Below are 26,053 nucleotides of genomic sequence, written 5' to 3' on the forward strand. Positions count from 1 at the left end.
TTGTATGTTGAACCATCCCTCCATTTTTGGATGAAACTTGCTTGATTGTGGTGGATAATCTTTTTATATTATCTTGGATTCAGCTTGCAGGCATTTTATTGAGTAATTTTCCATCTATATTTACGAGGGTAACTGGTTTGTAGTCTCTTCTTTTCTTGAGTTTTTATGTAATTTGGGTATCAGAGTTTGTGGCATCATAAAATTATTTGGACAATATTCCTTTTGTTTCTGTTTTGTCAATAATTTGAGGAGTAGTGGTGTTTTCTCTTCTTTGAAAGTTTGGTAGAATTCTTTTCTAAAATCTTTTGGCCATGGGCTTTTTGGGGGAGGGAGGATATTTTTAAAGCCTGCTTCTATTTCATGAGGGGTTGTAGTTCCATTTAAATTGTTTATCTGATCTTGGTAAGTGGTTCTATTGAGAAAATTACCCATTTCTTTTATATTTTCCAATTAGGTGGAGTCCAGGTTTTAAAATGTATGTCCTTATGATTCTCTGGATTTCCTCAGTGTCAGCTGTGGTATCCCCTTTTTCTTTTCTGATTTCACAAATTTGGATATCCTCTGTCTTCTTTTATAGTTTGGATGTGGATTTGTCTCTCTTGTTGATTTTCTCACAGAGCCAAATTTTGTTTCATTGATTCTTGGCATTCTGTTTGTTTTTATTTCTTTGATTTCAACCCTGACTTTGAAAATTTTTTGCCACCTACTATTTCTACTTCTTTTTGTTCTAGATCTTTCAGATGTTCTGTTGAGCTGCTAGTGTGAGATCTCTGCAATTTTTTTATGTAGGCACTTCGAACCATGAAATTTCCCCCTTAGGACCGCTTGCATTGTGTCACATAAGTTTGGGTATGCTGTGTTTCCTTTTTAATGAATTTTAGAAAGTCTTAATTTCTTTTCATTTCTATCTTGTTCCATTTTCTGTTGAGTAGAAAGTTGTTCACTTTCCATGAGTGTGTAAGATTTCTGTTGTTTCTGTTTTTGTTGGTGTGCAACTGCTCATAGTGGTCTGATAGGATACAGGAGATTATTTCAATTTTCTTGTATTTTTTGAGTCTTGCTTTGTGTCCAAGTGTATTGTCAATTTTGGAGAAAGTTACATGTTGTGCTGAAAAGATGATGTATTGTTTTGTGTTTGGGTGGTGTTCTTATTCTGTAAGTATCTGTTAGATTCATTTGGTTTATAATGTCTGTTAGCTCCGCATTTCTCTATTTAGTTTTTGTCTGGATGATCTATCCATTGTTGAGAGTGGGTTATCAAAGTCTCCTACTTTAGTTCGTGAGGGTGAATATGTGATTTAAGCTGTAGTGAGTTTTCCTCTTACAAAGGTGGGTGCCCTTCTGTCTGGGGCCTAGATGTTAAAAACTGAAATGTCATCTTGGTGGATTTTTCCTTTAATGAATAGGTAGTGTCCTTCCTCATATCTTTTAATTAATTTTGGTTTAAAATCTATTTTGCTAGATATTAAATGGCTATGCCATCTTACTTATTATAGACGTTTGTTTGAAATATCTTTTTCTAACCTTTTATTCTGAGGTAAGGTCTATCCTTGAAAGGGAGGTGTGTTTCTTACATGCAGCAGAAGGATGGGTCCTGTTTCATTTCTATTTTTTTAATATTTATTTATTTATTATGTATATAATATTCTGTCTGTATGTGTGTCTGCAGGCCAGAAGAGCGCACCAAACCTCATTACAGATGGTTGTGAGCCACCATGTGGTGGCTAGGAATTGAACTCATGACCTTTGGAAGAGCAGGCAATGCTCTTAACCACTGAGCCATCTCTCCAGCCCCCTCATTTCTATTTTTTAATCTCATTTTTTTCAGTTGGAAAATTGAGGTCATTGCTATTGAGAGAAATCAATGAACAATGATTGTTGCTCCTCTTATGTTGTTGCTGTTGGTGGTGACAGTGGTTGTGGTGTGTGTTTCCCTTCTTTTGTGTTGCTGATGTGAGATTATTTATTCCTCGTGTTTCCATGTGTGTAGTTAACCTTCTAGGTTTAGATTACATTCTTTTTAGTACTTTCTGTAGGGCTGGATTTGTAGATAACATAGTGCTTAAATTTGACTTCATTGTAGAATATCAGTTTCTCCATCTATGGTGATAGAATGTTTTGCTGGGTGTACTATTGTGGGCCAGTAACTTGTGGTCTCTTAGAATCTGTAGCTAGGCTATACAGGCTCTTCTGGCTTTTAGAGTTTCCTTTGAGAAGTCAAGGGTAATTCTAATAGATCTGCCTTTATATATTATTTGGTCTTTTTCCTTTGCAGCTTTTAATATTCTTTCTTTATTCTGTATGCTTAATGTTTTAATTATTATGTGGTGAGGGGACTTCCTTTCCTGGTCCTATCTATTCGATGTTTTGTATGCTTCTTCTACTTGTTTTTAATATTCATCTTCTTTAGGTTCAAAATTTTTTCTTCTTTTATTTTGTTGAAAATATTTTCTGTTCCTTTGAGTTGATATTCTTCTTCTTTCTCCATTTCTAATATTCTTGGGTTTGGCCTTTTCATAGTGTCTTAGATTTCCTGGATGTTTTGTGTCAGGAATTTTTTAGATTTAACATTTTCATTGACTGATATATCTATCTGTTTCTCTATTGTTTCTTCAGTGTCTGAGGTTCTTCCAACCCTTGTAATCTGTTGGTGAAGCTTGCCTTAGTTCCTGTTCTCATTTCTTAATTTTTCATTTCCAGGATTCCCTCAGTTTGTATTTTCTCTATTGCTTCTATTTTCAGCTCTTGAACAGTTTTGTTTCCTTCAATTATTTGTTTGGCTTTTCCTGGCTTCTTTTGAGGTATTTATTGATTTCCTCTTTAAGTACTTTTATCATCTTCATAAAGCTGGCTTTTCAGTGCTTGTGCTTCTGCTTGTGCTTATGGTGGGATACTCAAGGCCCACTGTGGTCAGATAACTGGGCTCTAGTGGAGAAAAGGGGGACAGAACAACAGACACAGAGGAAATAGAGAGAGTCATCAGGTCATATTTTGAAAACATGTACTCCACAAAATTGGAAAACTTAAAGAAAATGGGCAACTTTCTGGATAAATATCACTTACCAAAATTAAATCAAGACCAGATAAGCAAACTAAATAGACCTATAACTGCTAAAGAAATAGAAACAGTCATGAAAAGTCTCCCAACAAAAAAAGTCCAGGACCAGATAATTTCAGCTCAGAATTCTACAAGATTTTCAAAGGAGAACTAATACCAATACTCTTCAAATTATTCCACACAACAGAAACAGAAGGAACATTGCCAGACTTTTTTATGAGGCTAAATTATCCTGATATCCAAACCACAGAAAGACATTATTAAGAATGAAAATTAGAGAGCACTCATGAACCTCACTCCTGAACATTAATTCAAAAAAATACAAAATAAAATACTGGCAAATTGAATCCAAGAATACATCAGAACCATCATCCACCGTGATCATGTTGGCCTCATTTCAGAGATGCAGGGATGGTTCAACATACAAAAATCAGTCAACTTAAATCCCCATATAAACAACCTGATAAATAAAAACCACATGATCATCTCATTAGATGCTGAAAAAGCTTTCAACAAAATACAACATTCCTTCATTAAAAAGGTCTTAGAGAGAGCAGGGATACAAAGAACATACCTAAGCATAATAAAGGCAATGTAAAGCAAGCTAACAGGCAGCATCAAACTAAATGGAGAGAACCTCGCAGCGATCCCACTGAAATCAGGAACAAGACAAGGTTGTCCACTCTCTCCATAACTATTCAACTCTTGAGGTTCTAGCTAGAGCAATAAGACAACAAAGGAGATCAAGGGGATACAAATCAGAAAAAAAGCCAAACTCTCATTATTTGCTGATGATATGATAGCTTAATAAGCAACCCCAAAAATTCTACCAAGGAACTTCTGCAACTCATAAACACTTTCAGCAGTGTAGCAGGATAGAAAATTAACTCAAAATAATCTGTAACCCTTCGTTACACAGATGATAAATGGGTTCAGAAAAAAATCAGAGAAAAATCACTCTTCACAATAAGCACAAATAGCATAAAATATCTCAGAGTAACTCTAACCAAACAAGTGGAAGGCTTGTATGACATGAACTTTAAATCTTTGAAGAAAGAAATTGAAGAAGACACCAGAAAGCAGACAGATCTCCCATGCTCCTGGGTAGGTAGAATTAACATAGTAAAAATGGCAATCTTACCAAAAGCAATCTACAGATTCAATGCAATGTCCATCAAAATCCCAGAAACATTCTTCAAAGACCTCGAAAGATTGGTACTCAACTACATATGGAAACACAAAAATCCCAGGATAGCCAAATCAATTCTGTACAATAAAGGAATTTCTGGAGGCATCATAATTCCCAACTTCAAACTCCACTACAAAGCTACAGCACTGAAAATAGCCTAGTATTGGCCTAAAAATAGGCAAGAGTACCAATGAAACAAACTTGATTACCTGGATATCAATCCACACACCTATGAACACCTGATTTTTGACAAAGAAGCATAAAATATAAAATGGAAAGAAGAAAGCATATTCAACAAAGGGTGCTGGCATAACTGGATATCAACATTTAGAAGAATGAAAATAGATCCATTTCTATCACCATGCACAAAATTCAAGTCCAGATGGATCAACAAACTCAACATAAATATAGCCACATTGACCCTCATAGAAGAGAAAGTGGGAAATACACTTGAATGCATTGGCACAGGAGAACACCTTAGTATATATTCAATTCTTTTTCCTCGTTCTTGACTCCTGTCCCAAGCATTCAAGGCTGATGTATGGCATAGGGCCAAATTGTATTCAGTGTGTGTGTGTGTGTGTGTGTGTGTGTGTGTATGTGTATGTATATGTATATATAGCTTGACTATCTGGATCAGCATAATGGCCCTCACCAAGAATTTGATCTTGGGAGGTCTTGAAACCTCTGGCTCTACCTTGATGTTCAAGACCCTTAGCTTCCTTTCTCCAGTAACTCTTCCACTGTAGCTGTGGACCATGGTCTAATACAGTTGAGACTAATTGAAGCCAGTCATGTGGAGCAACCTTATTTCTTGAAGTCTGTCTTTACAACTGCCTCACAAATGGTGAAAGAATGCCATAATATACTACTGCTTGCTTAATATATTTTAGATCTTTCATACATATAGGGTCCTATTTACATTCTGTATATCCTTTTGGGTATTTACTATTTGCTGAGTTTTCAGAAATAGTAACAGGATAAGTAGCTAAAACTTTTGGTAAGTCATCTCTGATTCTGAGAGGTACTTGCAATGTTAAGTCTTTATTATTGTCTTTTGTCTGTATGTCATCTCCTTGCTTATTAGTTCTGATAAGTTATTTAATGATTTAAAATCTATTGTATCACTGTGTTTTGTAGAGTCTGAATTTCTTGGCCTCTTAATATTTCTAAAGATTCTATCAAATCAATTAATTTCTGGTTCTCATCGTGTACATATGATACCATGTCTTTAAGTTTTTCCATTAATGATATCTTCTTATCCTTAGAGATTCTTTGGATGGCATATGGATTACCTTCCAGGAAGGATGTTCTATCTGTTAGCTTGTCATGATTTTGACTGTCAATTTCAACAGTATGTATCCTTTCAGTTAATCTCTCAGTATCATTCTGTAAAGTTTCATAACCCATTGTCATGAATTGAATTTTACCTGTCAAATTATGGTGATCATTTTCAATGGTATGAATCCTTTCATCCAGCCTCTCATTAATAGTCTATAAAGTCTGTATCATTTCTAAAAGTTTCTCATTCTTGACTCTGTTATCAAACCATTTCTTTTTTTTTTTTTTTTTGGATTTTTCGAGACAGGGTTTCTCCATAACTTTTGGTTCCTGTCCTGGAACTAGCTCTTGTAGACCAGGCCGGCCTCGAACTCACAGAGATCCGCCTGCCTCTGCCTCCTGAGTGTCAAATTAAAGGTGTGCGCCACCGCCGCCCGGCCTCAAACCATTTCTTTAAGGATATGAAGTATTAAAAAACTAATAGCACTTATGGCTAAGAATGTATACATCCCGGGGACGCCATACACCTCTTTTAGAATTCCCTCCATAGTAGAAACAAAAAGGTATTTAAATTCCTGGATGGTGATATTGTCTGCCATTATCAGATGACTTACCACTGCTAAAATCCTGGGAGGAGGCTTTCTTTGGTCTGCCATGGGCTACTCTCTACTGCAGCAATTCCTTAACATCCAACCTCAATTTTCCCTTCTATGGATTCAGTTTATCCACCAACTGATGCCCACCAGCAGAACCCTTTTCAGCCTTTTCTGCCAAAAATGAGGAGCTCTCTCTTTCCTCTGTGACAAAAGCCATATGGAGGGATGCTGATTGGCCTGCCCAGTCCACATGACTTCCTAGAGGCTCACCCCCAGGACCAGGTTTTCAGATTACTAGGTCTTCAGGTCATGTGTCCAGTCCTGTGGATGTATCCTCCCTGGGGTAATCAGTGTCACCATGACTTCGTGGGAAAAAGTTTCCCAGGCTAACAGGCAGAACTCTGAAGTGGTGGTTGTCAACCTGGCTGCATGAGTGTCAAGGGAGGGTAGCACACACTTGTGTGTGTGAGGGGAATTTCCAGAGAGGGTTGGCTTGTGGGACAAAGGGCTGGGAGCCTAGGGAGGAAACTAGGGGAGCAGGAAGACCTGGGTGTGCAAGCCCCTTCTTTGAGGAACTCACCCATTGTTGTAGCCATGCTCAAAGGACACCACACTAACTCCTTCTGCCTTCAATGTGAACTCAGGGCTAGGGAGATTCTAGGTCACCAGCAGCAGACTGGAACTGCAGAGGCATCCAGCTTCCAGACTAGGCCTGAATATTGCCAATGGGGAATGCACCGGCCCTTATGTTAACCAGTCCAATACATCTTCCAGGGACAGTGGGATGGCTCATCAGGTAAAGGTGTTCGCCACCAAGCCTGATGACCTGGGTTTGTTCTTCAGAACTTACACACACACACAATAATAAAATATGAACATGAATTAAGATATTGTATAAAATAATAGCATGAATGATAAGTAAATCTCCTATAACCAACTCTTCCTCTGGAGAACACTGGCAAGTGGTTAATTGGCTGGGAAAACGTAAATTGAGAGAGAGAAATGGTCTAGATATTTTTGGAATGAGAGCATTAGCTATGGAAAAAACCTGTCCATACCCTGTTCACAGGTGGGTATTGGAAAAGATGATGCAAATAGTGTGGGTTGAACTAGCATAACCTCATTCTCACACCTTCCCCTTAGTCACATTGCAGATGGAGGCAACCAGAAAAACATAAGCTCACATTGACAGGCACGAAGTTTCCTGATGGCATGTTTCCTCTTCCTATTCCCTCTCTCTACTTTTTTGCTTCTTAGTAGTGTGTGTGTGTGTGTGTGCCCGTGTGTGTGTGCCTGTGTGTGTGTGTGTATGCATGTCTGTACATGTGTGAGAGAGAGACAGAGAGGCATATATATAGAGAAGGTGTGTGTGTGTGTAATATGTGTGAATACAGACATGGCTGTGTGTGCCACAGCACACACACGGAGGTCAGAGGTCATCTTTGGGTGTTGCTCCTTGTCCTCCACTTGTTTGAGACAGGGTTTCACTGCCACTGTATTTATAAGCTGGTGGTCTGTGAGCTCCTAGGAACTCTCCTGCCTCTCCCTCCCATCTTGTTGTATGAGTGCTGGGATCACAGGTGTGCATACAAATGATTCTGACATTACATGGTTTTGAGGACTCGAACTCAGGTCTGCAAGCTTTCACAGAACAACCTTCCTGCTTACTTCCGGTGGAAGAGGGTAATGGTACCTTCTATTATAGTAGCCATCTTGCAAACTATGAAGAAAAATTAAAATATGAGCTGCAAATCAGGGCCATCAGGTGTTTCCTTTAGAATTTTGTTATATAAGAAAAGCAATCCCTCCACACTCCATTCATTTCAAACACTAAGGTCAGCTGTCTGGTACTCGCATCCCAAATACTCCTAATGGTGGTTATACTGGAGCCTCTGGAGTCATTTTAGCCATAGATTAAGTCTCAAAGGCAAGAGAAGCTGATTCTTAGAGTCCTGGACTCAGCAGTTTTGTGATATCCATCAATTCAGCCAACCCAAGATGAAGACCATATTATTCTGCTGCCCATAGGAGCCTCACAATTAGAGATTAAAATTTAAGCCATTGTTGAGCAAAGATTTATTTCATGTTTGATTCCCTAATGGTTCAATTAATATGAATTGCTTTTTATTCCATCCTTAGCTGACCTCAGGAATGACTGTGCCATTTTCACTCTTTCCTTGGGAGATGAGTTCATTAAGTGTATCTTCATTTATGTTGTGTGCTTTAGCGTACTCCTCCTGGCATTAGCATCTATTCCTTCTACTTCTTCACAGCTCTGATCTCACAAACCTCCAATCTTTACCAGAGATTTTATCAAATGAAAAGTGTAGTTCTTAAATCAAGTGTGGTCACAAAGAACTCTCCTTGTGTTAGCTAGAGAAAAAACTGTCATAACTGTGGCCTGAATTCCAACCCTCCTGCTGAAGGCAGAGCTACAAGCACATGGCAGAGCCGCTGGTCTCCCCAGGTGTATATGGTTGCTGCCAAGAGGGAAGGCCTGAGTTCGATCACTGGGAACCACATGGCAGGTGAGAACTGATTATCAGTTATTCTGTGACCTCCAGACATGGGAAGTTAAAATTTTGAAAAGGAAATAAATTTAAGTTTTCTCTGGGCAGAGAGGTTTGGGTCAGTCTCCCAATGGAGTTGGTGTGAACGGCATGACAACTTAACCTGCCCTTCTGTCCTGTGATTGGTGTCCTGTGACTGCTTCCTTTTTTAGCCAGGAGCTGGCCTGCACCCACATCTGATAACGGCCCTTTTCCTGTCCCTTGCTTCGCCTTAACTCTCAACGTCTGTGGTTCGAAAGAAATTAATTTCATCTCAGTGTGGGTGGTCATATGACTCGGGCCTGGCCAATCAGAACATCACACTACCTTGGACACAGTGATTGGCTCAACAATAGCCACGTGACTAGTCTGGGCAATGGAGCTAAAGATACACAGTGATAGCACTTTCTGTGAGGCTGACTGGGACTAAATATCCTCTTAGTCCTGGGAGGGCAGAGTGGGCTGATGCTGCCTGGGCTCCGACTCCTGAACCAGGACAAGATGAGATGGTGAGCTCCTGAGAGCCTCCTGGGAACAGAGGCCACAAAACAAAAGAGAGAGAAAGGAAGGGCAGGAGGAGGAGGGAGAGAGATTTGAAGGAAAATTGAGCCAAGATAAACCAGTGTTGGGCATGACCCTGCAGGGACACTATTTGTGGAAGGGGGTGAGAAGGCATGGAGTCAAGCACATAGACTATGGATGTCAGGTGACTACAAAAAGCCAACTTCTTTATTGAGGGTATGGGCAGGCCTCTCCTATCCCATCCCAAGGTCCCATTGGCTCAGGTGACCAAGTATTCTGTGTTGTTCTTCCTTCATTGGCATCTCTGGTCGTTTGTCCGTTGGTCAGCAGTCTCTGGGTGCAGCAGCAGGCTTTCCATTGGCTCAGGGAAGAAGTATCCTCCATGCATGCTCCTTTGGGCTGGTTTTGGCAGGACGGCTGAGGCTTGGGTAGGCTGGTTGACAGTTTATCCTACAAACTTGGACCAGAAGCTCCTCTCTTTTATGGCTAATCATTAATATTTATTGTCCAGATTAGGCTTTACTCATTAGTTACTACTGAGTGTCCAGATATTTACATAAAGAATTAACAACAGAGGGAAAACTCATCAATATTCGCTATTTAAATTGAACTTCCTAAGATGTACTAATAAAAACATTTTCTTAATAATATATAAAAACAACAAATAACAACCAAATTTTAAAAAAAGTACATAACACAAAAATCAGAAATAGTAAAACAGTGGGGATTCAAACTGAAGCATAAGCTTGAATTCTGTATCTATTGTCCCTGTCAATCAGGTTCAAGGACATGCATTGTTGCAGTTCTGCCTGAGGGTTGGAGAGGAGGAAGTGACCAAGGTGATGATCAGCATGAGGTGGGCATCTAAGTCACTGCTGTTGCAGAGGGAGGTGGTCTAGATGTTGTGGGTAACGGTCTTAAATGCACAACCAAAACTGGGGAGGTGGCGGCTCGTGGGCAGATGGGTGTTCTGTCCAGCCCTGGATCTGGCAAGCAGTGCGGGGGCAGCAGTAGGCTACAGGAGAAATGGACAGGCAGCTCAGAACCTGTAGCTGGAGTATGGACGCAGGGGCCTGTTGCCCTGGGTTGCATGCAGGGCCACAACCATCTGAGCTTCTGTCCTGGCTCCCTCCTGCAGCAGGCACTCCTTACCAGGGCTGGAACTCTATGCCACTTCCGTTTGCCCTGGTGGGGTGGGCAGGCAGCAACAGCACAGTGCTCTCAGTGCTCTGGAAATGCGTTTTTTCATGAGCTTCCAGCCCCGGAGTGGCCTGGTTCCAGAGGCTGCGGGTACAACCTGGGGCTGGTCACTGGGCACGTCTGGCTCTCTGGATTCTTCCTCTTCGGTGAAGGCCATGTTCACCAGCCCTGTGCAGTTGACATTCAGAGGTGGATCAGGGGAGGAGGAGTCATCAGCCAGGCTATCCAGTGACATCATGGTGACTGTGGTGTCCCCTGTAGCTGGGTTGATGGTTTCAGTGGCCAATGCATCTCCTTCTGGGGCTGTGTTATCTGCATAGTGCAGCGCCTCCGGGCAGGTGTGTGTGTGGAGCAGGTGTGTGTGTGTGCTCTCCCCTCTGGACAGCAGAGCTGGTTCACTGTGGCTCCTCTTCATGGCGACAGGGACGCTAGTAGAGACTGTAGGGATGATATGTTGCAGACTGCTATCCCCCGAGATCACTTTGAATTTAAGGATGTTAATAGTTGCCGTTAGGTTTGACTGTGGGTCTTTTAGAGACGATACCACCTGCTCGCAGGTGTACCCGATGTTACACATGGTCTCCACAACCTTGGGGAGGATTTCCTTGGCAGGAGGTGTTACGTGTTCCTGAATATGGCCCAGCCAAGGGCGTTCCAGAAGCCGAGATGACGTAAGGCGGAACCAAAGGTAACCGGTGAGCAGTCTGGCCAGGATGAGATAACAGGGCCTGGAAAGATGGTATGGAATGCGGCACGGGGTGGTGGTGATTAGATGGTACATAGCTTCGGGGGTCGATTCTACATAGGGCAAGTGTCCGGTGACCAGGACGTAGAAGACAATCCCTAAGCTCCACATATCCCCTGCCATAGCGTCATACGGTGTTCCGGCCAAGATCTCTGGGGCCAAATATGGCAAGGTGCCCCACAGCTCCTCCAGCATCTGGCCCTCTACGAGCTGAGTGGCCAACCCAAAATCGCAAAGTTTGACTTTGCCACCTTCACCCAGCAGGATGTTCTCTAATTTGATGTCGCGGTGCGCGATCAGTCTTTGGTGCAGGAAGTGCACAGCAGAGGCCAACTGGTTGACTATAGGCCTGGCCTCCTCCTCTGTTAGACAGCCCACCTCATTGATCAACATCACCAGATCTTTCCCTTCCAGATATTCCATGACCAGATAGGTGGTCCGCAGCGTGTTGATAGCGTGGAAGAACTGGATGATGTTCCTGTGATGTAAGGACTTATGGATGGCCACTTCAGAATCGATGTATTCCTCATCATTGTACTCTTTCTCCAGCACCTTGATGGCCACCTGCGTTTTTGTGGGAAGGTGCTGGGCAAGGATCACCTCCCCAAACGCACCACAACCTAGTGATGATAAAAATTTATAATTCTTCTTAAGGATGTCCTCTTCCTGGGGGCTGGCCATCATGGCTACCTCAAGTTCTCTGTATCTGGGGCAATTTCAGGGACACACGATGCTAGGGAAGAAATGATATAGTTTTAGAAATGTTAGTTTATAGGTAGGAACTCTCTGTCTTGAAATCTGAGATAACCCAAACAACCTAATGATGCCTTTAAGACCAAGAAGTACAAGAATAATCCAGAGGGCAATTGGCATACAGACACTGAACAAGAGCGTAGCAACATCTGTTCAGATTCTGGGGAAGAACCAGTACTCAGACACAGGGACCACTGAACTTTTGTGCTCTGTGGAAAGTAGCTACACGTAGAGAAAATCTCATCTAAGAGAAACAAAGTCCACAAAGAGAAATATGATATTTTCTTCTCCTGTGTGTTTGAGGAAGAGGAGGGCTGAGCGTTTATCAAAGAAACAGTATTAGTCACAGAGATGGAGTGGAGGAAGCGATGGAGCAGGAGCGTTTGACCAAAATGCAGGCTAGGCATGGATGGGAAATTTATAATGAAATTGCTAAGGTTAGTTTACAGTAACACGTGTTCCAGCTGAAGAAAACTGAAACGCAGTGGAAAAAGTAAAGAATAAACGAATTTGAAACAGGAAATTGGGTGACAATGAACAAATAGACAGGACGTTTACAAATCAGACCGAGGATGTGAACTAATAGCTACACGTAAACATGAATTAGCAAAACTTAACCCTAACACCAACACCAATGAATTGGAAAGAACTCACTCTAACAAAGTCCAGTAGATTCGAGATTCCTAGTATGCCACAGGCAATCTTCAGTACTCTTGCTGTGTAGAGTAGTGACAGCTACTCCCAGATACAGGACAGGAACCAATGCAGGCAGTGCCTAAAACAGAATAGTTGTTAGCATACTTCATAATGCTTCCTTGTGATGTCACCCAAATGAGCAGACCAATCATGGCTTCCATAACTGACAGTGGTTTTGACCAAGTTCTGTAACACAACTAGTGTCCTGAGTATTTTGTTCATGGCTGGCACCAAATCCCAGACCAGAATCAACTCCAGAGAGGAAGGTTTTGTGTGCGTGTGTGTATGTGTGTGCCTGTGTTTGTGCACACACGTGTACACACTTTCAAGAGACACTGAAGCCATTGTGGTGGCACATCTCCTTCCCAAATAGTGCTGGTGGTTAGGTGGTTGGTGACACTGAATAAGACGTTTTCTATCACCTAGTGGCACAGGTCCTCTAACTAGCCCCACATCCATGCGTTCCACAAATTCTCAAAGAGTCAAATCCTCAACACATCTGACATTCAACAATCCCACTGTGGTACTTTGAATTAGAAATATCTGCTACAAATGGGGTGTTTGAACACATGGACACACAAGGAAAGTTGATGGTACTGCTTGGGAACTTTTCACTTTGGATCCAGAGAAGCAGAACTTCATCCGTGGCACTGTCCTTAAGAAGATTTGGCATAGTCTTCATGTCCTCTTCTACTTCTTGCTTGAGTTTGAGTTGGTGACATCTGAATCTCCTGCATTTTCCTTCAGGATTCCAGCTAGCTTCTATGACTCTGACCCATCCCCATGGGCTATTGTCCCTCCAAAACTAAGTCAGACAGACATGCTCACTCTCTCTTAAGATGCCATGTTTATAATTTCTATCACAACAGAATGCTAACCAATAAACATGGGCTTAGCAGAGCTTATGCTCCCCATCCCTACCGTACCCATGCTGCCCAGAAGTCAAGGCAGACTCATTGCTGTCACACAGTCACACATTGATTATCTGTTCCATCCACCTCGACCAGATTAAAAGTGACCCCTTCAAGTAGCCCGAATTCCAAGCCACATCCTCTGTAGTGTAGCACAGGTCTCATTCTAAATGAACCTGCTTCCTATTGGTTCAGGACCTCCCTTTCCCTCAGAAACCTGCAATTCCATGGAGACAAGCTTTGTCTGACAGGAATGAAACTGCCTCAGACTCCCACTATATGGCCATCATTACTAGAGTCCTTGTGCCTGGATGGAGAATCTCCCCTAGCATCACCGTCTCTCTGCAGCTCCCATCTTTCCTCACATCCTACAAAGACGCAGACTAATATAATAAGGAATTATTCAAAAATCCATGGAAAACTTTAAAGTTGAAATGTAAAAGTAGGCAACAATCTGAGAGAACCAATAGGTTGACAATACCTTCTATTGTTACCGGGATAATTCAGTGATGGATCAAACAGTCTAAAGAAATAACTGCAATGATCCACAGATATTCCATTAGGCCATGAAACTGAGGCAAGGTTTATCTTCAAATCTTTTTATAAAACAAACTCTTCTCAAAAAGCCCTTAGTCTCTATCCTAGAAAAGACACCTTGAAAAGAGACGAGTGTCTGACAGGGGCAATGACTACGAACATTAAAATATCCTTAAGGATAGCACGTGCTCCTTTACTTCTCAGTCAGTAACACATTAAATGATCATTCTTCATGACCAAGATGTCTTCAGGGGAACACAAGAATCAATCTACAAACAAAACTTGACGAAAGAGCAAGCATAGTCCGCATCAAGAAAACATAGTCAACCCAGTAAAGAAGTGAGGGCCACTGCCAGGGACAAACATAGAACGAGAGAATGTTTTACTATCAACAATCCTATTCTAGAAACAGGAAAATATTTATTTTCATCATAGTCAGAAGAGAAGATGAATTTCTTGTTAATAGAAACACTGCTCACCTGACATTGACAGGGAGGGGACACACGGATGGTAAATCTTCACAGTTCCTTACTGTGTGCCTACAACCAGAAAGTTAAAAAAAAAAGAGCACAGTTAAGAATTACAAAGAAGTCAAATAAAAAGGAAAATCCCTGTCAGTGAAAGAATAGAAATAACAGCCACAATTTAAAACAAAATTAAATATGGTAAAAAAAAAAAAAAAGAATCAATAAATGTCAAACACCAAAAGGCAAACAGAAAACAAGGGAAACTCACTTTTTCAGGACCCACCTACTTTGAAGTATCCAAATCTATGAGAAATTACTGAGTCCAAATCCTTATCCACCAACCAACTCCTCCTCTGTGATACAAGGACAGAACCCAGTCCAGGTAGCACCCTGTACAGACTGGTCTCTAGCTGACCTCACAATGACTCCCTGTGATGTCATTGCACTGGGCCAATCACAGCTGAGAAAATGACAGTGTTCTGCTGGAGTTGTTTCCCCCGCTCACTTTCATTTAATTTTTTTGTTTAAAAGGTTTTTTACATTTTACATAATTACCACAGTTCATCATCTCTCCCGTCCTCCTCCCCCACCACCCTTTCTTCAACCAAATCCCATCCACTCCTCAAAAAGGGTAAGGCCAGCCATGGGGAGTCAACAAAGATTGGCATTTCAACCTGAGGAGGACCAAGACCCTCCCAGGTATCCAAGCTGAGTTAGGTATTTCCATAAGGAATGGGCTCCAAAAAGACAGTCATGCCCTGGGGATAAAACCTGGTCCCACTGTGCCCAAGTCACAGAACTCTCATCCATTTTCAGAGGGCCTAGTTCAGTCCTATGCGGATTTCCCATCTGTCAGTCCAGTGTCAATGAGTTCCAACTAGTTCAGGTCAGCTGTCTCTTGGGTTTCCCCATCAAGATTTTGACCACTTTGCTCCTATAATCCCTCCTTGCTCTGTTCAACTGGACTCCAGGAACTCGGCCCAGTGCTTCGTCCTGCAGCTTCTCTTAACTCACTCATTTATGGACCAATGCATTTAGTGTTTGCTTATGTTCACTTAATGGATTCTCTTGCTACACCCTCAGTGTCTTTCCTTCTTCTTTTCCTTCCTCTTCCTCTCTCCCCTACCTCCCTCTTTCTTTTGCTTTGATATCTTCCCCTCTTGTCCTTGACAGAGTCTTACTTACTTACTTACTTACTTACTGTTCAGCCTTCATTTGACTGTGTAGCCCTCAGGGTTGCAGCATCCTCTACAGCCCCCAAAGGTTAAGATCATAGGCATGAGCCCATGTCCTGGCTCTAAGTGTCCTTTTTTGGGCTCCAAAGTGAGTTAGTCCTTGTCACCTTGCCTGGGTTAGAATCACCTAGATTCTGGTCTTCATGTCTTCTACTTCTTGCTTGAGTTTCAGTTTTTGACATCTCAATCTCCTGCATTTTCCTTAACGATTCCAGCTAGCTTCCATGCCTCTGTCCCATGCCCATGGGCCATTATCTCTCCAAAACTAAGCCAGACAGACATGCTCACTCTCTCTTATGATGCCATATTTATAAACTTTTGTCACAACAGAATGGTTGCAAATAAACATGGACTTAGCAGAGCTGGTTGCTCCCCAACCCATCCCTACCCATGCTGCACAGAAGTCAAGGCAACTCATTGCTGTCACACACTCACACATTGACTGTGTCTCTTTCATCCACCTCCACCAGAGAAAGAAAGGACCCTTCAAGTAGCCCGAATTCATGGCCCCATCATCTGTAGTGTGGCACAGGTCTCATACTAAATGAACCTGCTTCCTATTGGTGCAGGACCTCCCTTTCCCTCAGAAACCTCAATTCCATGGAGACATGCTTTGTCTGACAGGGATGAAACTACTTCAGACACACACTGCGTGGCCATCATAGCTAGAGTCCTCGTGCCTGGATGGAATTTCTCCTAGCATCACCGTCCCTCTGTGGATCCCATCTTTCCTCGCTCCCCACTAAAGATACAAACTCATATACCAAGGAAAGATATAAGAATCCATACATACTTAAAGTTGAAATATAAAACTAGGGAACACAATCTGAAAGGACAAATAGCTTGACAATGCCTTCTACTTTTACCAGGAAAACTCACAGATGAACCCAGCAATTTGAAGAAATGACTGCAATGATCCACAGATATTCCAGTAGCCCATAAATCTGAGGCAGGTGATACTTTCAAATATTTTTATAAAACAAACTCTTCTCGTAAAGCCCTTAGTCTCTAGCCAAGAAAAGACACCTTGAAAAGAGACGAGTATATGAAAGGGTCGTTGACTTAGAGCATTGGGATATCCTTAAAGAAAGTACTCGATCACTGACCTCTTAGTCATTTACACCATAAAATGATCATTCTTCGTGATCAAGATACCTTCAGGGGAACACAAGAATCAATCTACAAACAAAACTTGACAAAAAAACAAGCATAGTCCAACATAAAGAAAATATAGTCACCCCTGAAAAGAAATGAAATGCCACTGCCAGGAGCAAACGTAGAACGAGAGAATGTTTTACATGAACAACCCTATTCTAGAAACATAAAAACATTTATTTTCATCATAGTCAGAAGAGAAGATGAATTTCTTCTTAATAGAAACATTGGTCACCTGACATTGGCAGGGAGGTGACACATGGCTGGTGAATCTTCAACACAGTTGAGTAAATTACTCAGTGTGCCTACAGAACAGAAAGTTTTTTTTTTTAAAAGAAAAAACAGAGCACAGTGAAGAAGGACAAAAAAATGAAATTTGATGATAAGGAAAATCTCAGTCAGTGAAAGAATAGAAATAACAGCCACGATTTAAAACAAAGTTGAATATGGTCAGAAAGAATCAATCAATAAATGTCAAACATGGAAAGTCGAACAGAAAACAAGGGAAACTCACTTTTTTCAGGGTCACCCACTTTGCAATATCCAAGAATAGGAGAATAACTGAGTCCAAATCTTCGTCCACCACCAACTCCTCCTCTGTGATACAAGGACAAAACCCAGCCCCAGGCTGCTCCTTATATAGACTGGTCTCTAGCTGACCTCACAATGACTCCCTGTGATGTCACTTGCACTGGGCCAATCACGGCTGAACAAAACCTCAGTATTCTGCTGTAGTTCTTGCCTTCCCCGCTCACTTTCATTTAAATAAAATTTTTTTATTTTAAAGTTGTTTTCCATTTTACATACGGACCACAGTTAACCCACTCCCTTCCCCCACAGACATTTTCTCTACACCAACTCCCCAAACTCCTCATAATGGTAAGGCCTGCCATAGGGTGTCAACAAAGTCTGGTCTATCAACTTCAGGCAGGACCAAGCCCCTCCCTTCTCTCAAGGCTGAGAATTGTATTCTCCCAAAAGAAATGGGCTCCAAAAATACAGTTCATGCCCTATGGATAAATCCTGCTCCCAGACAGTAGCCCCACTGAGTGCCCAAATCACAGAACTCTCCCCCATTTTCAGAAGGCCTCATCTGGTCCTATGCAGATTTCCTATCTATCAGTCCGTGTCAATGAGTTCCCACTAGGTCAGGTCAGCTGTCTCTGTGGGTTTCCCCATCACGATCTTGACCCCTTTGCTCAATAATCCCTCCTCCCTCTCTTCGCCTGGACTCCAGGAGCTCGGCCCAGTGCTTCGTCCAGCAGCTTCGCTTAACTCACTCGTTTATGGACCAATGCATTTAGTGTTTGCTTATGTTCACTTTGTGGTTCTTCTTGCCCACCCCACAGTGTCTTTTCTTTCTCTTTTCTTTCCTCTCCCTCTCTCACCTCTCCTTTCCCTCTTCTTTCCTTTGCTCTCTTCTCCTCACGTTTTGTCCTTGACAGAGTCTTACTCTGTAGTTAAGCTGGCCTCAAGTTCTCTATGTAGTCCTTGGGGTCCCAGCTTCATCCACAACCCTCAAAGATTAGGATCACTCACAGGAGTCTCTAGTCCTGACTCTAAGGTTCCTTGGCTTGAGTTCCCATGAGAATTAGTCTTTGTCACCTTGCCTGTGTTAGAATCACCTAGGACACTGTTGAGAGACAGCACTGTATGTCTGTGAAGGAAGTCAAGGAAGAGCCACCCTGAATATGGATGGCACCGTTCTGGGGGTTGAGAACCTAGATGGACTCCAGGAAAGACAAGGAGCTGGGACGCCTCCTCTCTGCTTCCTGCCTGCCTGAAGAATTTCCTCTGATATGTGGCGCTGCTGTCATGATGTTATATAAATCCTCAACCCCAGACCTCTGAAACTGAACCCGAACGCATTCTTTGTTCTTTCATACTGTCACAGCGGTGAGGAACTGACCAACACAGTTCCTACATCTATAGGAATTAACCACATCAGTCATGTGATTTCGGCTCCCGTCTTCAACATCTCACAGCCGAAGGACTGAACTCCCTTGCTCATGATGGACCTTGTCTTTCCTCATTGGTCGAGGGCTCGTGAATATGTCCTGTTTCCTACTGTAGTAGAGGCTCTTGGGTCACATTCAGTCTTCCCAGGGTCTTTTTCACCTACTGCTGCCGAAGGCCCTCACAGCAAAGCTTACATGACTAATGAGTGCTCTCAAGGATCAGAACCTAACTCTCTGTAAGATACCGTGTCTCCCTGGTCAGAGAAGCCAATGTTTAGGCCCCTGGAGGGCCAGATGCTATGCATAAAGGGGACTCTCACAACAGGGACTTCCTCGCAGAACCCCAATTGCGTGCAAACTACACCAAAACACCTGCTTCACAGAAAGATTCTTTATTAAGCAGGGAAGAAAAAAACGTGGCTCTCTTCTGACTCTGGTGGGAAAGCAGCAGCAAATGACCTCTCTGGTATAATTTTAAGGAGCAGGAGAAGGGGGTGGGTTGTTTTAGAACGGGCTAGGATGCTGTGGTAAAGGAGATAAGTGACAAGGGAAAAGGAGAAGGGAAAACTGGAGAGGGGCAGGGGTTTTGTCCTAGAGAGACAAAAGACTACATCTGGATAAATGGGGAATGGAAGAGGCCATAGACAAATACAGTTTACCAAGTTAAAATGGGAAGCTCTGTCTTACGAGGAGGCGTTCAACTTTAAACGGGCATGTTCATTAGGTGAGCCAAAGAGGACTTTTATAGCTGGACTTTGGGAGTCAGTCTGAGGAGGAAAGAGTGGCCGAATGAGGGAATAGACCTTGGTGGCCTGCTTTGGGAACGTAACCTAACAGTGTTTAGAAGGCAGAGGGATGGGGGAGAAGAGCTAGGCCTGCCAAAGCTATGCTTGAGCCGGCCAGAGTCCCTTCAGTGGGCTACGAGTGACGACCTGAGCCAGGGAGTTGTCTCTTCATGTCACAGCTTCTCTCTCTCCCCTGTCCCTTCACAAATGACTCCCAATTTCAGCTTTTCAACTGCAGAGCTCAGCCTGTGATGACTTGTGACTTCAAATATGACACCCGCGATTCCTCCATATTCTTCCATATTCTTCTTCCAGGGCTGCTCCTCCTGATGGATGGGTGTCTCCGTCTGTGAATCTGGGTGGGCGTGGGGCTCTGCCTGCCGAGTGAGGGAAAGTGTTGCTGTGGAATCCCGAGGATAGGTTGTTAGAAGGAGTGGAGCTTCTCCTGGCTCCCTAGGACTGTTTCCTGTGAGGGATTCATGGAGCATAAAGCCTCTTTGTGAGTTTTTTATTAATATATTTAAGACTGATAGCTGGGAGGTGGTGGTGTGCATACTGTTAATCCCAGCCCTCAGGAGTCAGACTGCAGATCTCTGAGAGTTTGAGGCCAATCTGGTCTATGAATGAGTTCCAGGACAACAGCTGTTCCACAGAGTAACCTTGTCTTGAAAGAAAAGAAAAAAGGATGGTTTAGAGGGCTGGCCAGATGGCTCGGTGGGTTCAGACCTTACACCAAACTAGAGGGCCTGCATTTGATCCCTGGCACCACACAGTGGAAGGAGAGAACTGATCACCACAGGTTGTCCTCTGCCCTCCACCCTCCTGCTGCACCCCACAGCCTTAAATGAGTAATAAAAAGGAAAGACTGCCTGGAGGGGCTTGGCGGGAAGATAAAGAGTTAGTGGATACACAGATAGACAGTATTATGGGTTAGATATGCAATATCCCCCATAGGCTTTTGTTGCAGATGGTGGGGCTGTTCGGGGAGGCTGTGGTGACCTCAGGACATGGGGTCTTCCTGGGAGAAGCACATCCCATAGGAAATGTGGTTGATTGGTTCCCACATTCCTCCTGTTTCCCAGCTTTGTGTCTATGAGGAAATGAACAGGACCTTCACACGGTCTTTCCACCATCATGTTCTAAGTGCAAGGCCCTTCTGAGACTATGAGCCAAGGCAAATCCCTCACAGAGACACAAATGTAACTAATCTGTCCTGGCTGTGATAGTCCCACAAGCTTAGCTGCTAACTGTAGGTATCCACTTGAACAGCCTTACAGTTGGAGTGTCTTGTTATTCAGTGACAACATCTGAACCATGGTTTAAGATAACTATCCTCAGCCTTGTTCCAACCTTGATCACCTTCTGTGTTCCTCCCCTTGTGGTTTAAATAGGGAAGGACGGCCCCACAGACTCATGGATTTGAATGCTTGGTCATTGGGGTGATGCTGCGTGACAGGGATGAGGAGGTATGACCCTGTTGGAGGAAGTCTGTCACTGGAGGTGGTCTTTGAGGTTTCAAATGCTCAACAGGCCCAGGTTCTCTTTCTCCCTTTCATTCTAGCTTAGGTCTCTTCTAAAGCCTTCAGTTCCTTGGGACAAGGGTCCCAACTCATGGTCTTATTTAATAGTCGTTATTCCCCAAATGTCTGACTTCCATAAAACCATAGTCAGGTTATATTTATACCCTCTTAAGTAGCTAAGAATGGGAATTTATTTCAGAGTGATTGTTTTGGGAACACCATCTCACCCCATCTTTAAACTCCTTTAAGGAAGCACACAGAGGGTATCTAGCCACACAAACAGCACCGGATGGATCTCTTTGACTTAGTTTTGTTAATGGTGGGGACAAGTAGAGTGGCAGAAGAAGGGCATTGTCTCTGGAATGCTAGTTTCAGATTTTCAACATTACTATGAAGAAAGCATGCTAGTTGGGAGCCATTCTGATAGTCGGTAGTCTAACTCTTATGTGTTTCTGTATAACCAAGTGCTTGAGCATGCAGTGTGTGTGTGTGTGTGTGTGTGTGTGTGTGTGTGTGTGTGTTTGATTAGTAATGTTATGCAATAAAGCAAGAAGGTCCTATTTGAACAATCCACTTTCTTCTCTCTCTCTCTTAACTGAAAATAGATTCTTCTCTCATACAATCATCCCAACCACAGTTTCCCCTCCATCCACTCCTCCTAGCTCCCCACAGATGCTCCCTTCTCCCCCAGATCCATTCTTCCTCTGTTTCTTCTTCAGAAAAGAGCAGGGCTCTAAGAGATGACAGCCAAACAGGACAAAAAAAGAAATAATAATCAAGGCAAAAGCCCCATATCAAGAGTGGACAAGTAAACCCAATAGAAGGAAAAGAGTCCCAAAAGCAGGATAAAAAGTCACAGATACACCCTCTCCCTCTGTTAGCAATCCCAGAAATACACCAAACTAGCAGCCATAACATACACAGAGGACCTGGTAGAGACCATTGTAGGCCCCGTATTTGCTGCTTCAGTCTCTGTGAGCCCATATGAGCCCGGTTTAGTTGATTCATTGGGCTATATGTTCCTTTGGTGTCCTCCAAACCTGCTAACTCCAAATGTCTTTAGTCCCCCTCTTCTCTGGTGTTTCCTGATCGCTGATAGTCGGACCCGATGGAAACCTCCAGTTTAGACTCTCTCTTTGCATAGTATCTTGTCGTGTGTCCCTCCATCCACTGCCATCTGCTGCAGGAGGATTCCCCTTTGATGACAAGTGGACAGACACTGATCTATGAGTATAGCACAATATTAGGAATTAGGAGTCATATCATTGATTTCTGTTTCTTTTTTGCCAGGTGTATTTGGTCTTAGCCTAGGTTTCTGGGCTGTCTAGTCTCTGGCTTCTGCTATCCAGCAGTGTTCCTACATGGGCTCCCTCTTGTGGTGGGGCCTCAAGATAGACCAGTCATTGATTGGCCACTCCCACAAGCTCTTGCCATCATTGCCCCAGCACATCTTGACAGCAGGACAGGTTATATGGTGAGGCTTCTGTGACTGGGTTGGTGTTCATATTTCTCTTTTCATATCCTGCAGGGTACCTCTTTGTGCCAAAGACACCAGAATGTAGGGGTAAAGGCTTTTCCAAATTCTCACCTGCTCAACATGTCTACATTCGATGAGCTATATGGAAGTTGCCCTTGGCAATAGGACACCACAGTCAGTTTTCAGAGGGTGACCTGAGTCCTAGCATCAGCCTGGCTTGTTTAGAATACCTATGGACAACAATCAATGTAACCCCATCCCAGCACTGGAATCACTGCCTGACTAAAAAGATGGCCAGTTCAGACTCTGTATCCTCCGTTACTGAGTGTTCTCACTAGGGTCACGCTCCTAGATTCCAGGGAGTTTCCAGTGCACTAGGATTCCACACCACCCCCAGCTTTCTACCAATCCCAGGTATCTCTTTCCAAACTCTCCCTTTGTTCTCAACACTCTGATCCCATCCCACCCAACTCTACTCTACCCACAGCATTTATTCTATTTCCTCTTCCCAGGGAGATCTATGCTTCCCCGTGTAGATCTCTTTCCCTAACCTCTCTGGGTCTCAGCGTTATAGATTGATTATCATTAATGTAACAATTATTATCCACTTCTGTTGAATACATACCACATTTGTTTTTCTGGGTCTGGATTACTGTTCCTGGGATTAATTTTTTTCTAGTTCTATCCACTTGCTTGAAAATCTCAGGATCTCTATATCTCTCTCTGTGTGTCTCTTTGTCCATTTGTCTGTCTGTTTTTCTCTCTTTCACTGTCTCTCTGTCTCTCTATCTAACCACTGAGTAGTACACCATTGTGTAAATGCACCACATTTTCTTTCTCAATTTTTGAGTTGAAGTTTATCTAGATTGTTTCCATTTTCAGGGTATTATGAATAAACCTGCAATGAACATAGTTGATCAAGTGTCCCTGTAGTAGGATGGAGTGTTCTTTGTGTATATGCCCAAGAGAGGTATAGCTCAGTCCTGAAGTAGATCAGTTACCAGTTTTATGAGAAACCATCACATTGATTTCTATAGTGGCTATACAAGCTTGTGCTCCCACTAGCAATGGAGGAGTGTTTCTCTTGCTCCACATCATGGCCAGCACGAGCTGTCACTTGTGTTATTGATCTCATTCATTCCAGTAGGTATTAAATAAAATCACAGAGTTGTTTTAATTTACATTTTTCTGATGACTAAGGATGCTGATCAATTTTGGAAGTGTTTCTCAGCCATTTGAGATTTTACTGTTGAGAATTCTCTGTTTAGATCTGTACCTCATTTTTAAATTGGATTGTTGGATAGTTGATGCCTAATTTCTTGAGTTCTTGATATATTGTGGCCCACTGTCAAATGTGGAGTTGGTAAAATATTTTTCCATTCTGTAGGCTCCTGTTTTGTCCTATTGACAGTTTTCTTTGCCTTATAGACACTTCTCAGTTCAATGAGGTACCATTTATGAATTGTTGATCTTAGTGCCTGTGCTATCAGTGTTCTGTTCAGGACATTGTCTCCTGTGATCATGTGTTCAAGGTCGTTCCCACTCTCTCTCCTGTTAGGTTCACTGTGTCTGGTTAATGTTTAGATCTTTGATCCACTTGCACTTGCGTTTTATGCTGGTGACAAATATGGATCTTTTCACATTCTTCTAAATGTCTGTATTGAGATAGAACAACACCATTTGTTGAAGATGCTTTCTTTTATCCTTTGAGTATTTCTGGCTCCTTTATTAAAAATCAGGTGTCCCTAGGTGTGTGAATTCATGTCTGGGTCTTCAGTTCCATTAAATGATTCCACCTGCCTATTTTTTATGCCACCACCTGATTTTTTTAATATATTTTATTGAGCTATAAATTTTTCTCTGCTCCCCTCTCTTCCTCTCCCCGTCTCTTCAGCCCTCTCCCATGGTCTCCATGTTCCAATTTATTCAGGAGAAATCGTCTTTTTCTACTTTCCATGTAGATTAGATCCATGTAGGTCTCTCTAAGGGTCTTCATTTTTGTCTAGGTTCTCTGGGATTGTGATTTTTAGGCTGGCTTCCTTAACGTTATATTTAAAAACCACTTGTGATTGAGTACATATGATAATTGTCTTTCTAGGTCTGGATTAACTCACTCAATATGTTTTCTAGCTCCATCAACTTGCCTGGAAATTTCAAGATATCATTATATTTTTTTCTGCTGTGTAGTACTCCATTGTGTAAATGTACCATATTTTTCTTATCCATTCTTTCGTTGGGGGACATTAGGTTGTTTCCAGGTTCTGGCTATGACAAACAATGCTACTATAAACATACTTGAACACATGTCCTTGTGGCATGATTGAGCATCCTTTGGGTATATACCCAAAAGTGGTATTGCTGTGTTTAGAGGTAGGTTGTTTACTAATGTTCTGAGAAATCACCATACTGATATCCAAAGGGGTTGTACCAGCTTGCATTCCCACCAGCAACACAGGATTGTTCCCTTTACCCCACAACCTCTCCAGCATATGTTGTCATCAGTGTTTTTGATCCTTGCCATTCTTACAGGTGTAAGATGGAATCTCAGAGTTGTTTTGATTTGCATTTCTCTGATGACTAAGGATGTTGAGCATTTCTTTAAGTGTCTTTCAGCCATTTTAGATTCCTCTGTTGAAAGTTCTGTTTAGGTCTGTTCTTTTGATGACCAATTTCTTGAGTTCTTTGTATATTTTGGAGATCAAACCTCTGTCTGATGTGGAGTTGGTGAAGATCTTTTCCCATTCTGTAGTCTGCTGTTTTGTCTTGTTGACAGTGTCCTTTTTCTTTACAGAAGCTTTTCTAGTCCCATTCACCTGATTTTTTTTTGTTTTGTTTTTGTTACTACAAAACAATGTTCTATACTAGAGTATTTTATCAGGGATATGAAACCTCCCGAAGCTCTTTTCTTGCACAGGATTGTTTTATTTATACTGGGTTTTTGCTTCTCCATATGAAGTTGAGTATTGTTCCTTTGATGTCTGTGAAGAATTGTGTTGGAATTTTCATGGGGATTGTATTGAATCTGCAGATTGCTTTTGATCAAATGGCTATTTTTACCAGGTTACTGATTCATGAGCATGGGGGATCTTTTCATTGTCTGATATTTTCTTTAATTTCTTTCCTCAAAGACTTGAAGTTTTCATCATACAGATCTTTTTCTTGCATTGTTAGAGTTACCCCAAAATATTTCATATTTTGAGGCTGTTGTGAAGTGTGTTCTTTCCCTCATTTCTTGCTCAGTCCATTTGTTATTTGTGTATAGGGGGGCTACTGATTTTTTTAAGTTAATCTTGCATCCAGCCACTTTTTGAAAGTATTTATCAACCTTAAGTGTTCCCTAGTAGAATATTTAGAGTCACTTATGTATACTACAATATCATCTGCAAGTAAAGATACTTTGACTTTTTTCCATTTTGTAT

General features: G+C 42.2%; 1 protein-coding gene across 1 annotated transcript; it reads right to left on the reverse strand.

Annotated features, from left to right (window-relative positions):
* Positions 1-10,360: 10,360 nt before the first annotated feature.
* LOC130862010 (sperm motility kinase-like) lies at positions 10,361-11,824 on the reverse strand. The gene has a single exon (XM_057751378.1). The coding sequence runs from the start codon at positions 11,822-11,824 to the stop codon at positions 10,361-10,363; it is 1,464 nt and encodes a 487-aa protein (XP_057607361.1).
* Between the last annotated feature and the right edge of the window lie 14,229 nt (positions 11,825-26,053).

Source organism: Chionomys nivalis, chromosome 19 (genome assembly GCF_950005125.1).
Source record: "Chionomys nivalis chromosome 19, mChiNiv1.1, whole genome shotgun sequence".
NCBI lineage: Eukaryota > Metazoa > Chordata > Mammalia > Rodentia > Cricetidae > Chionomys > Chionomys nivalis.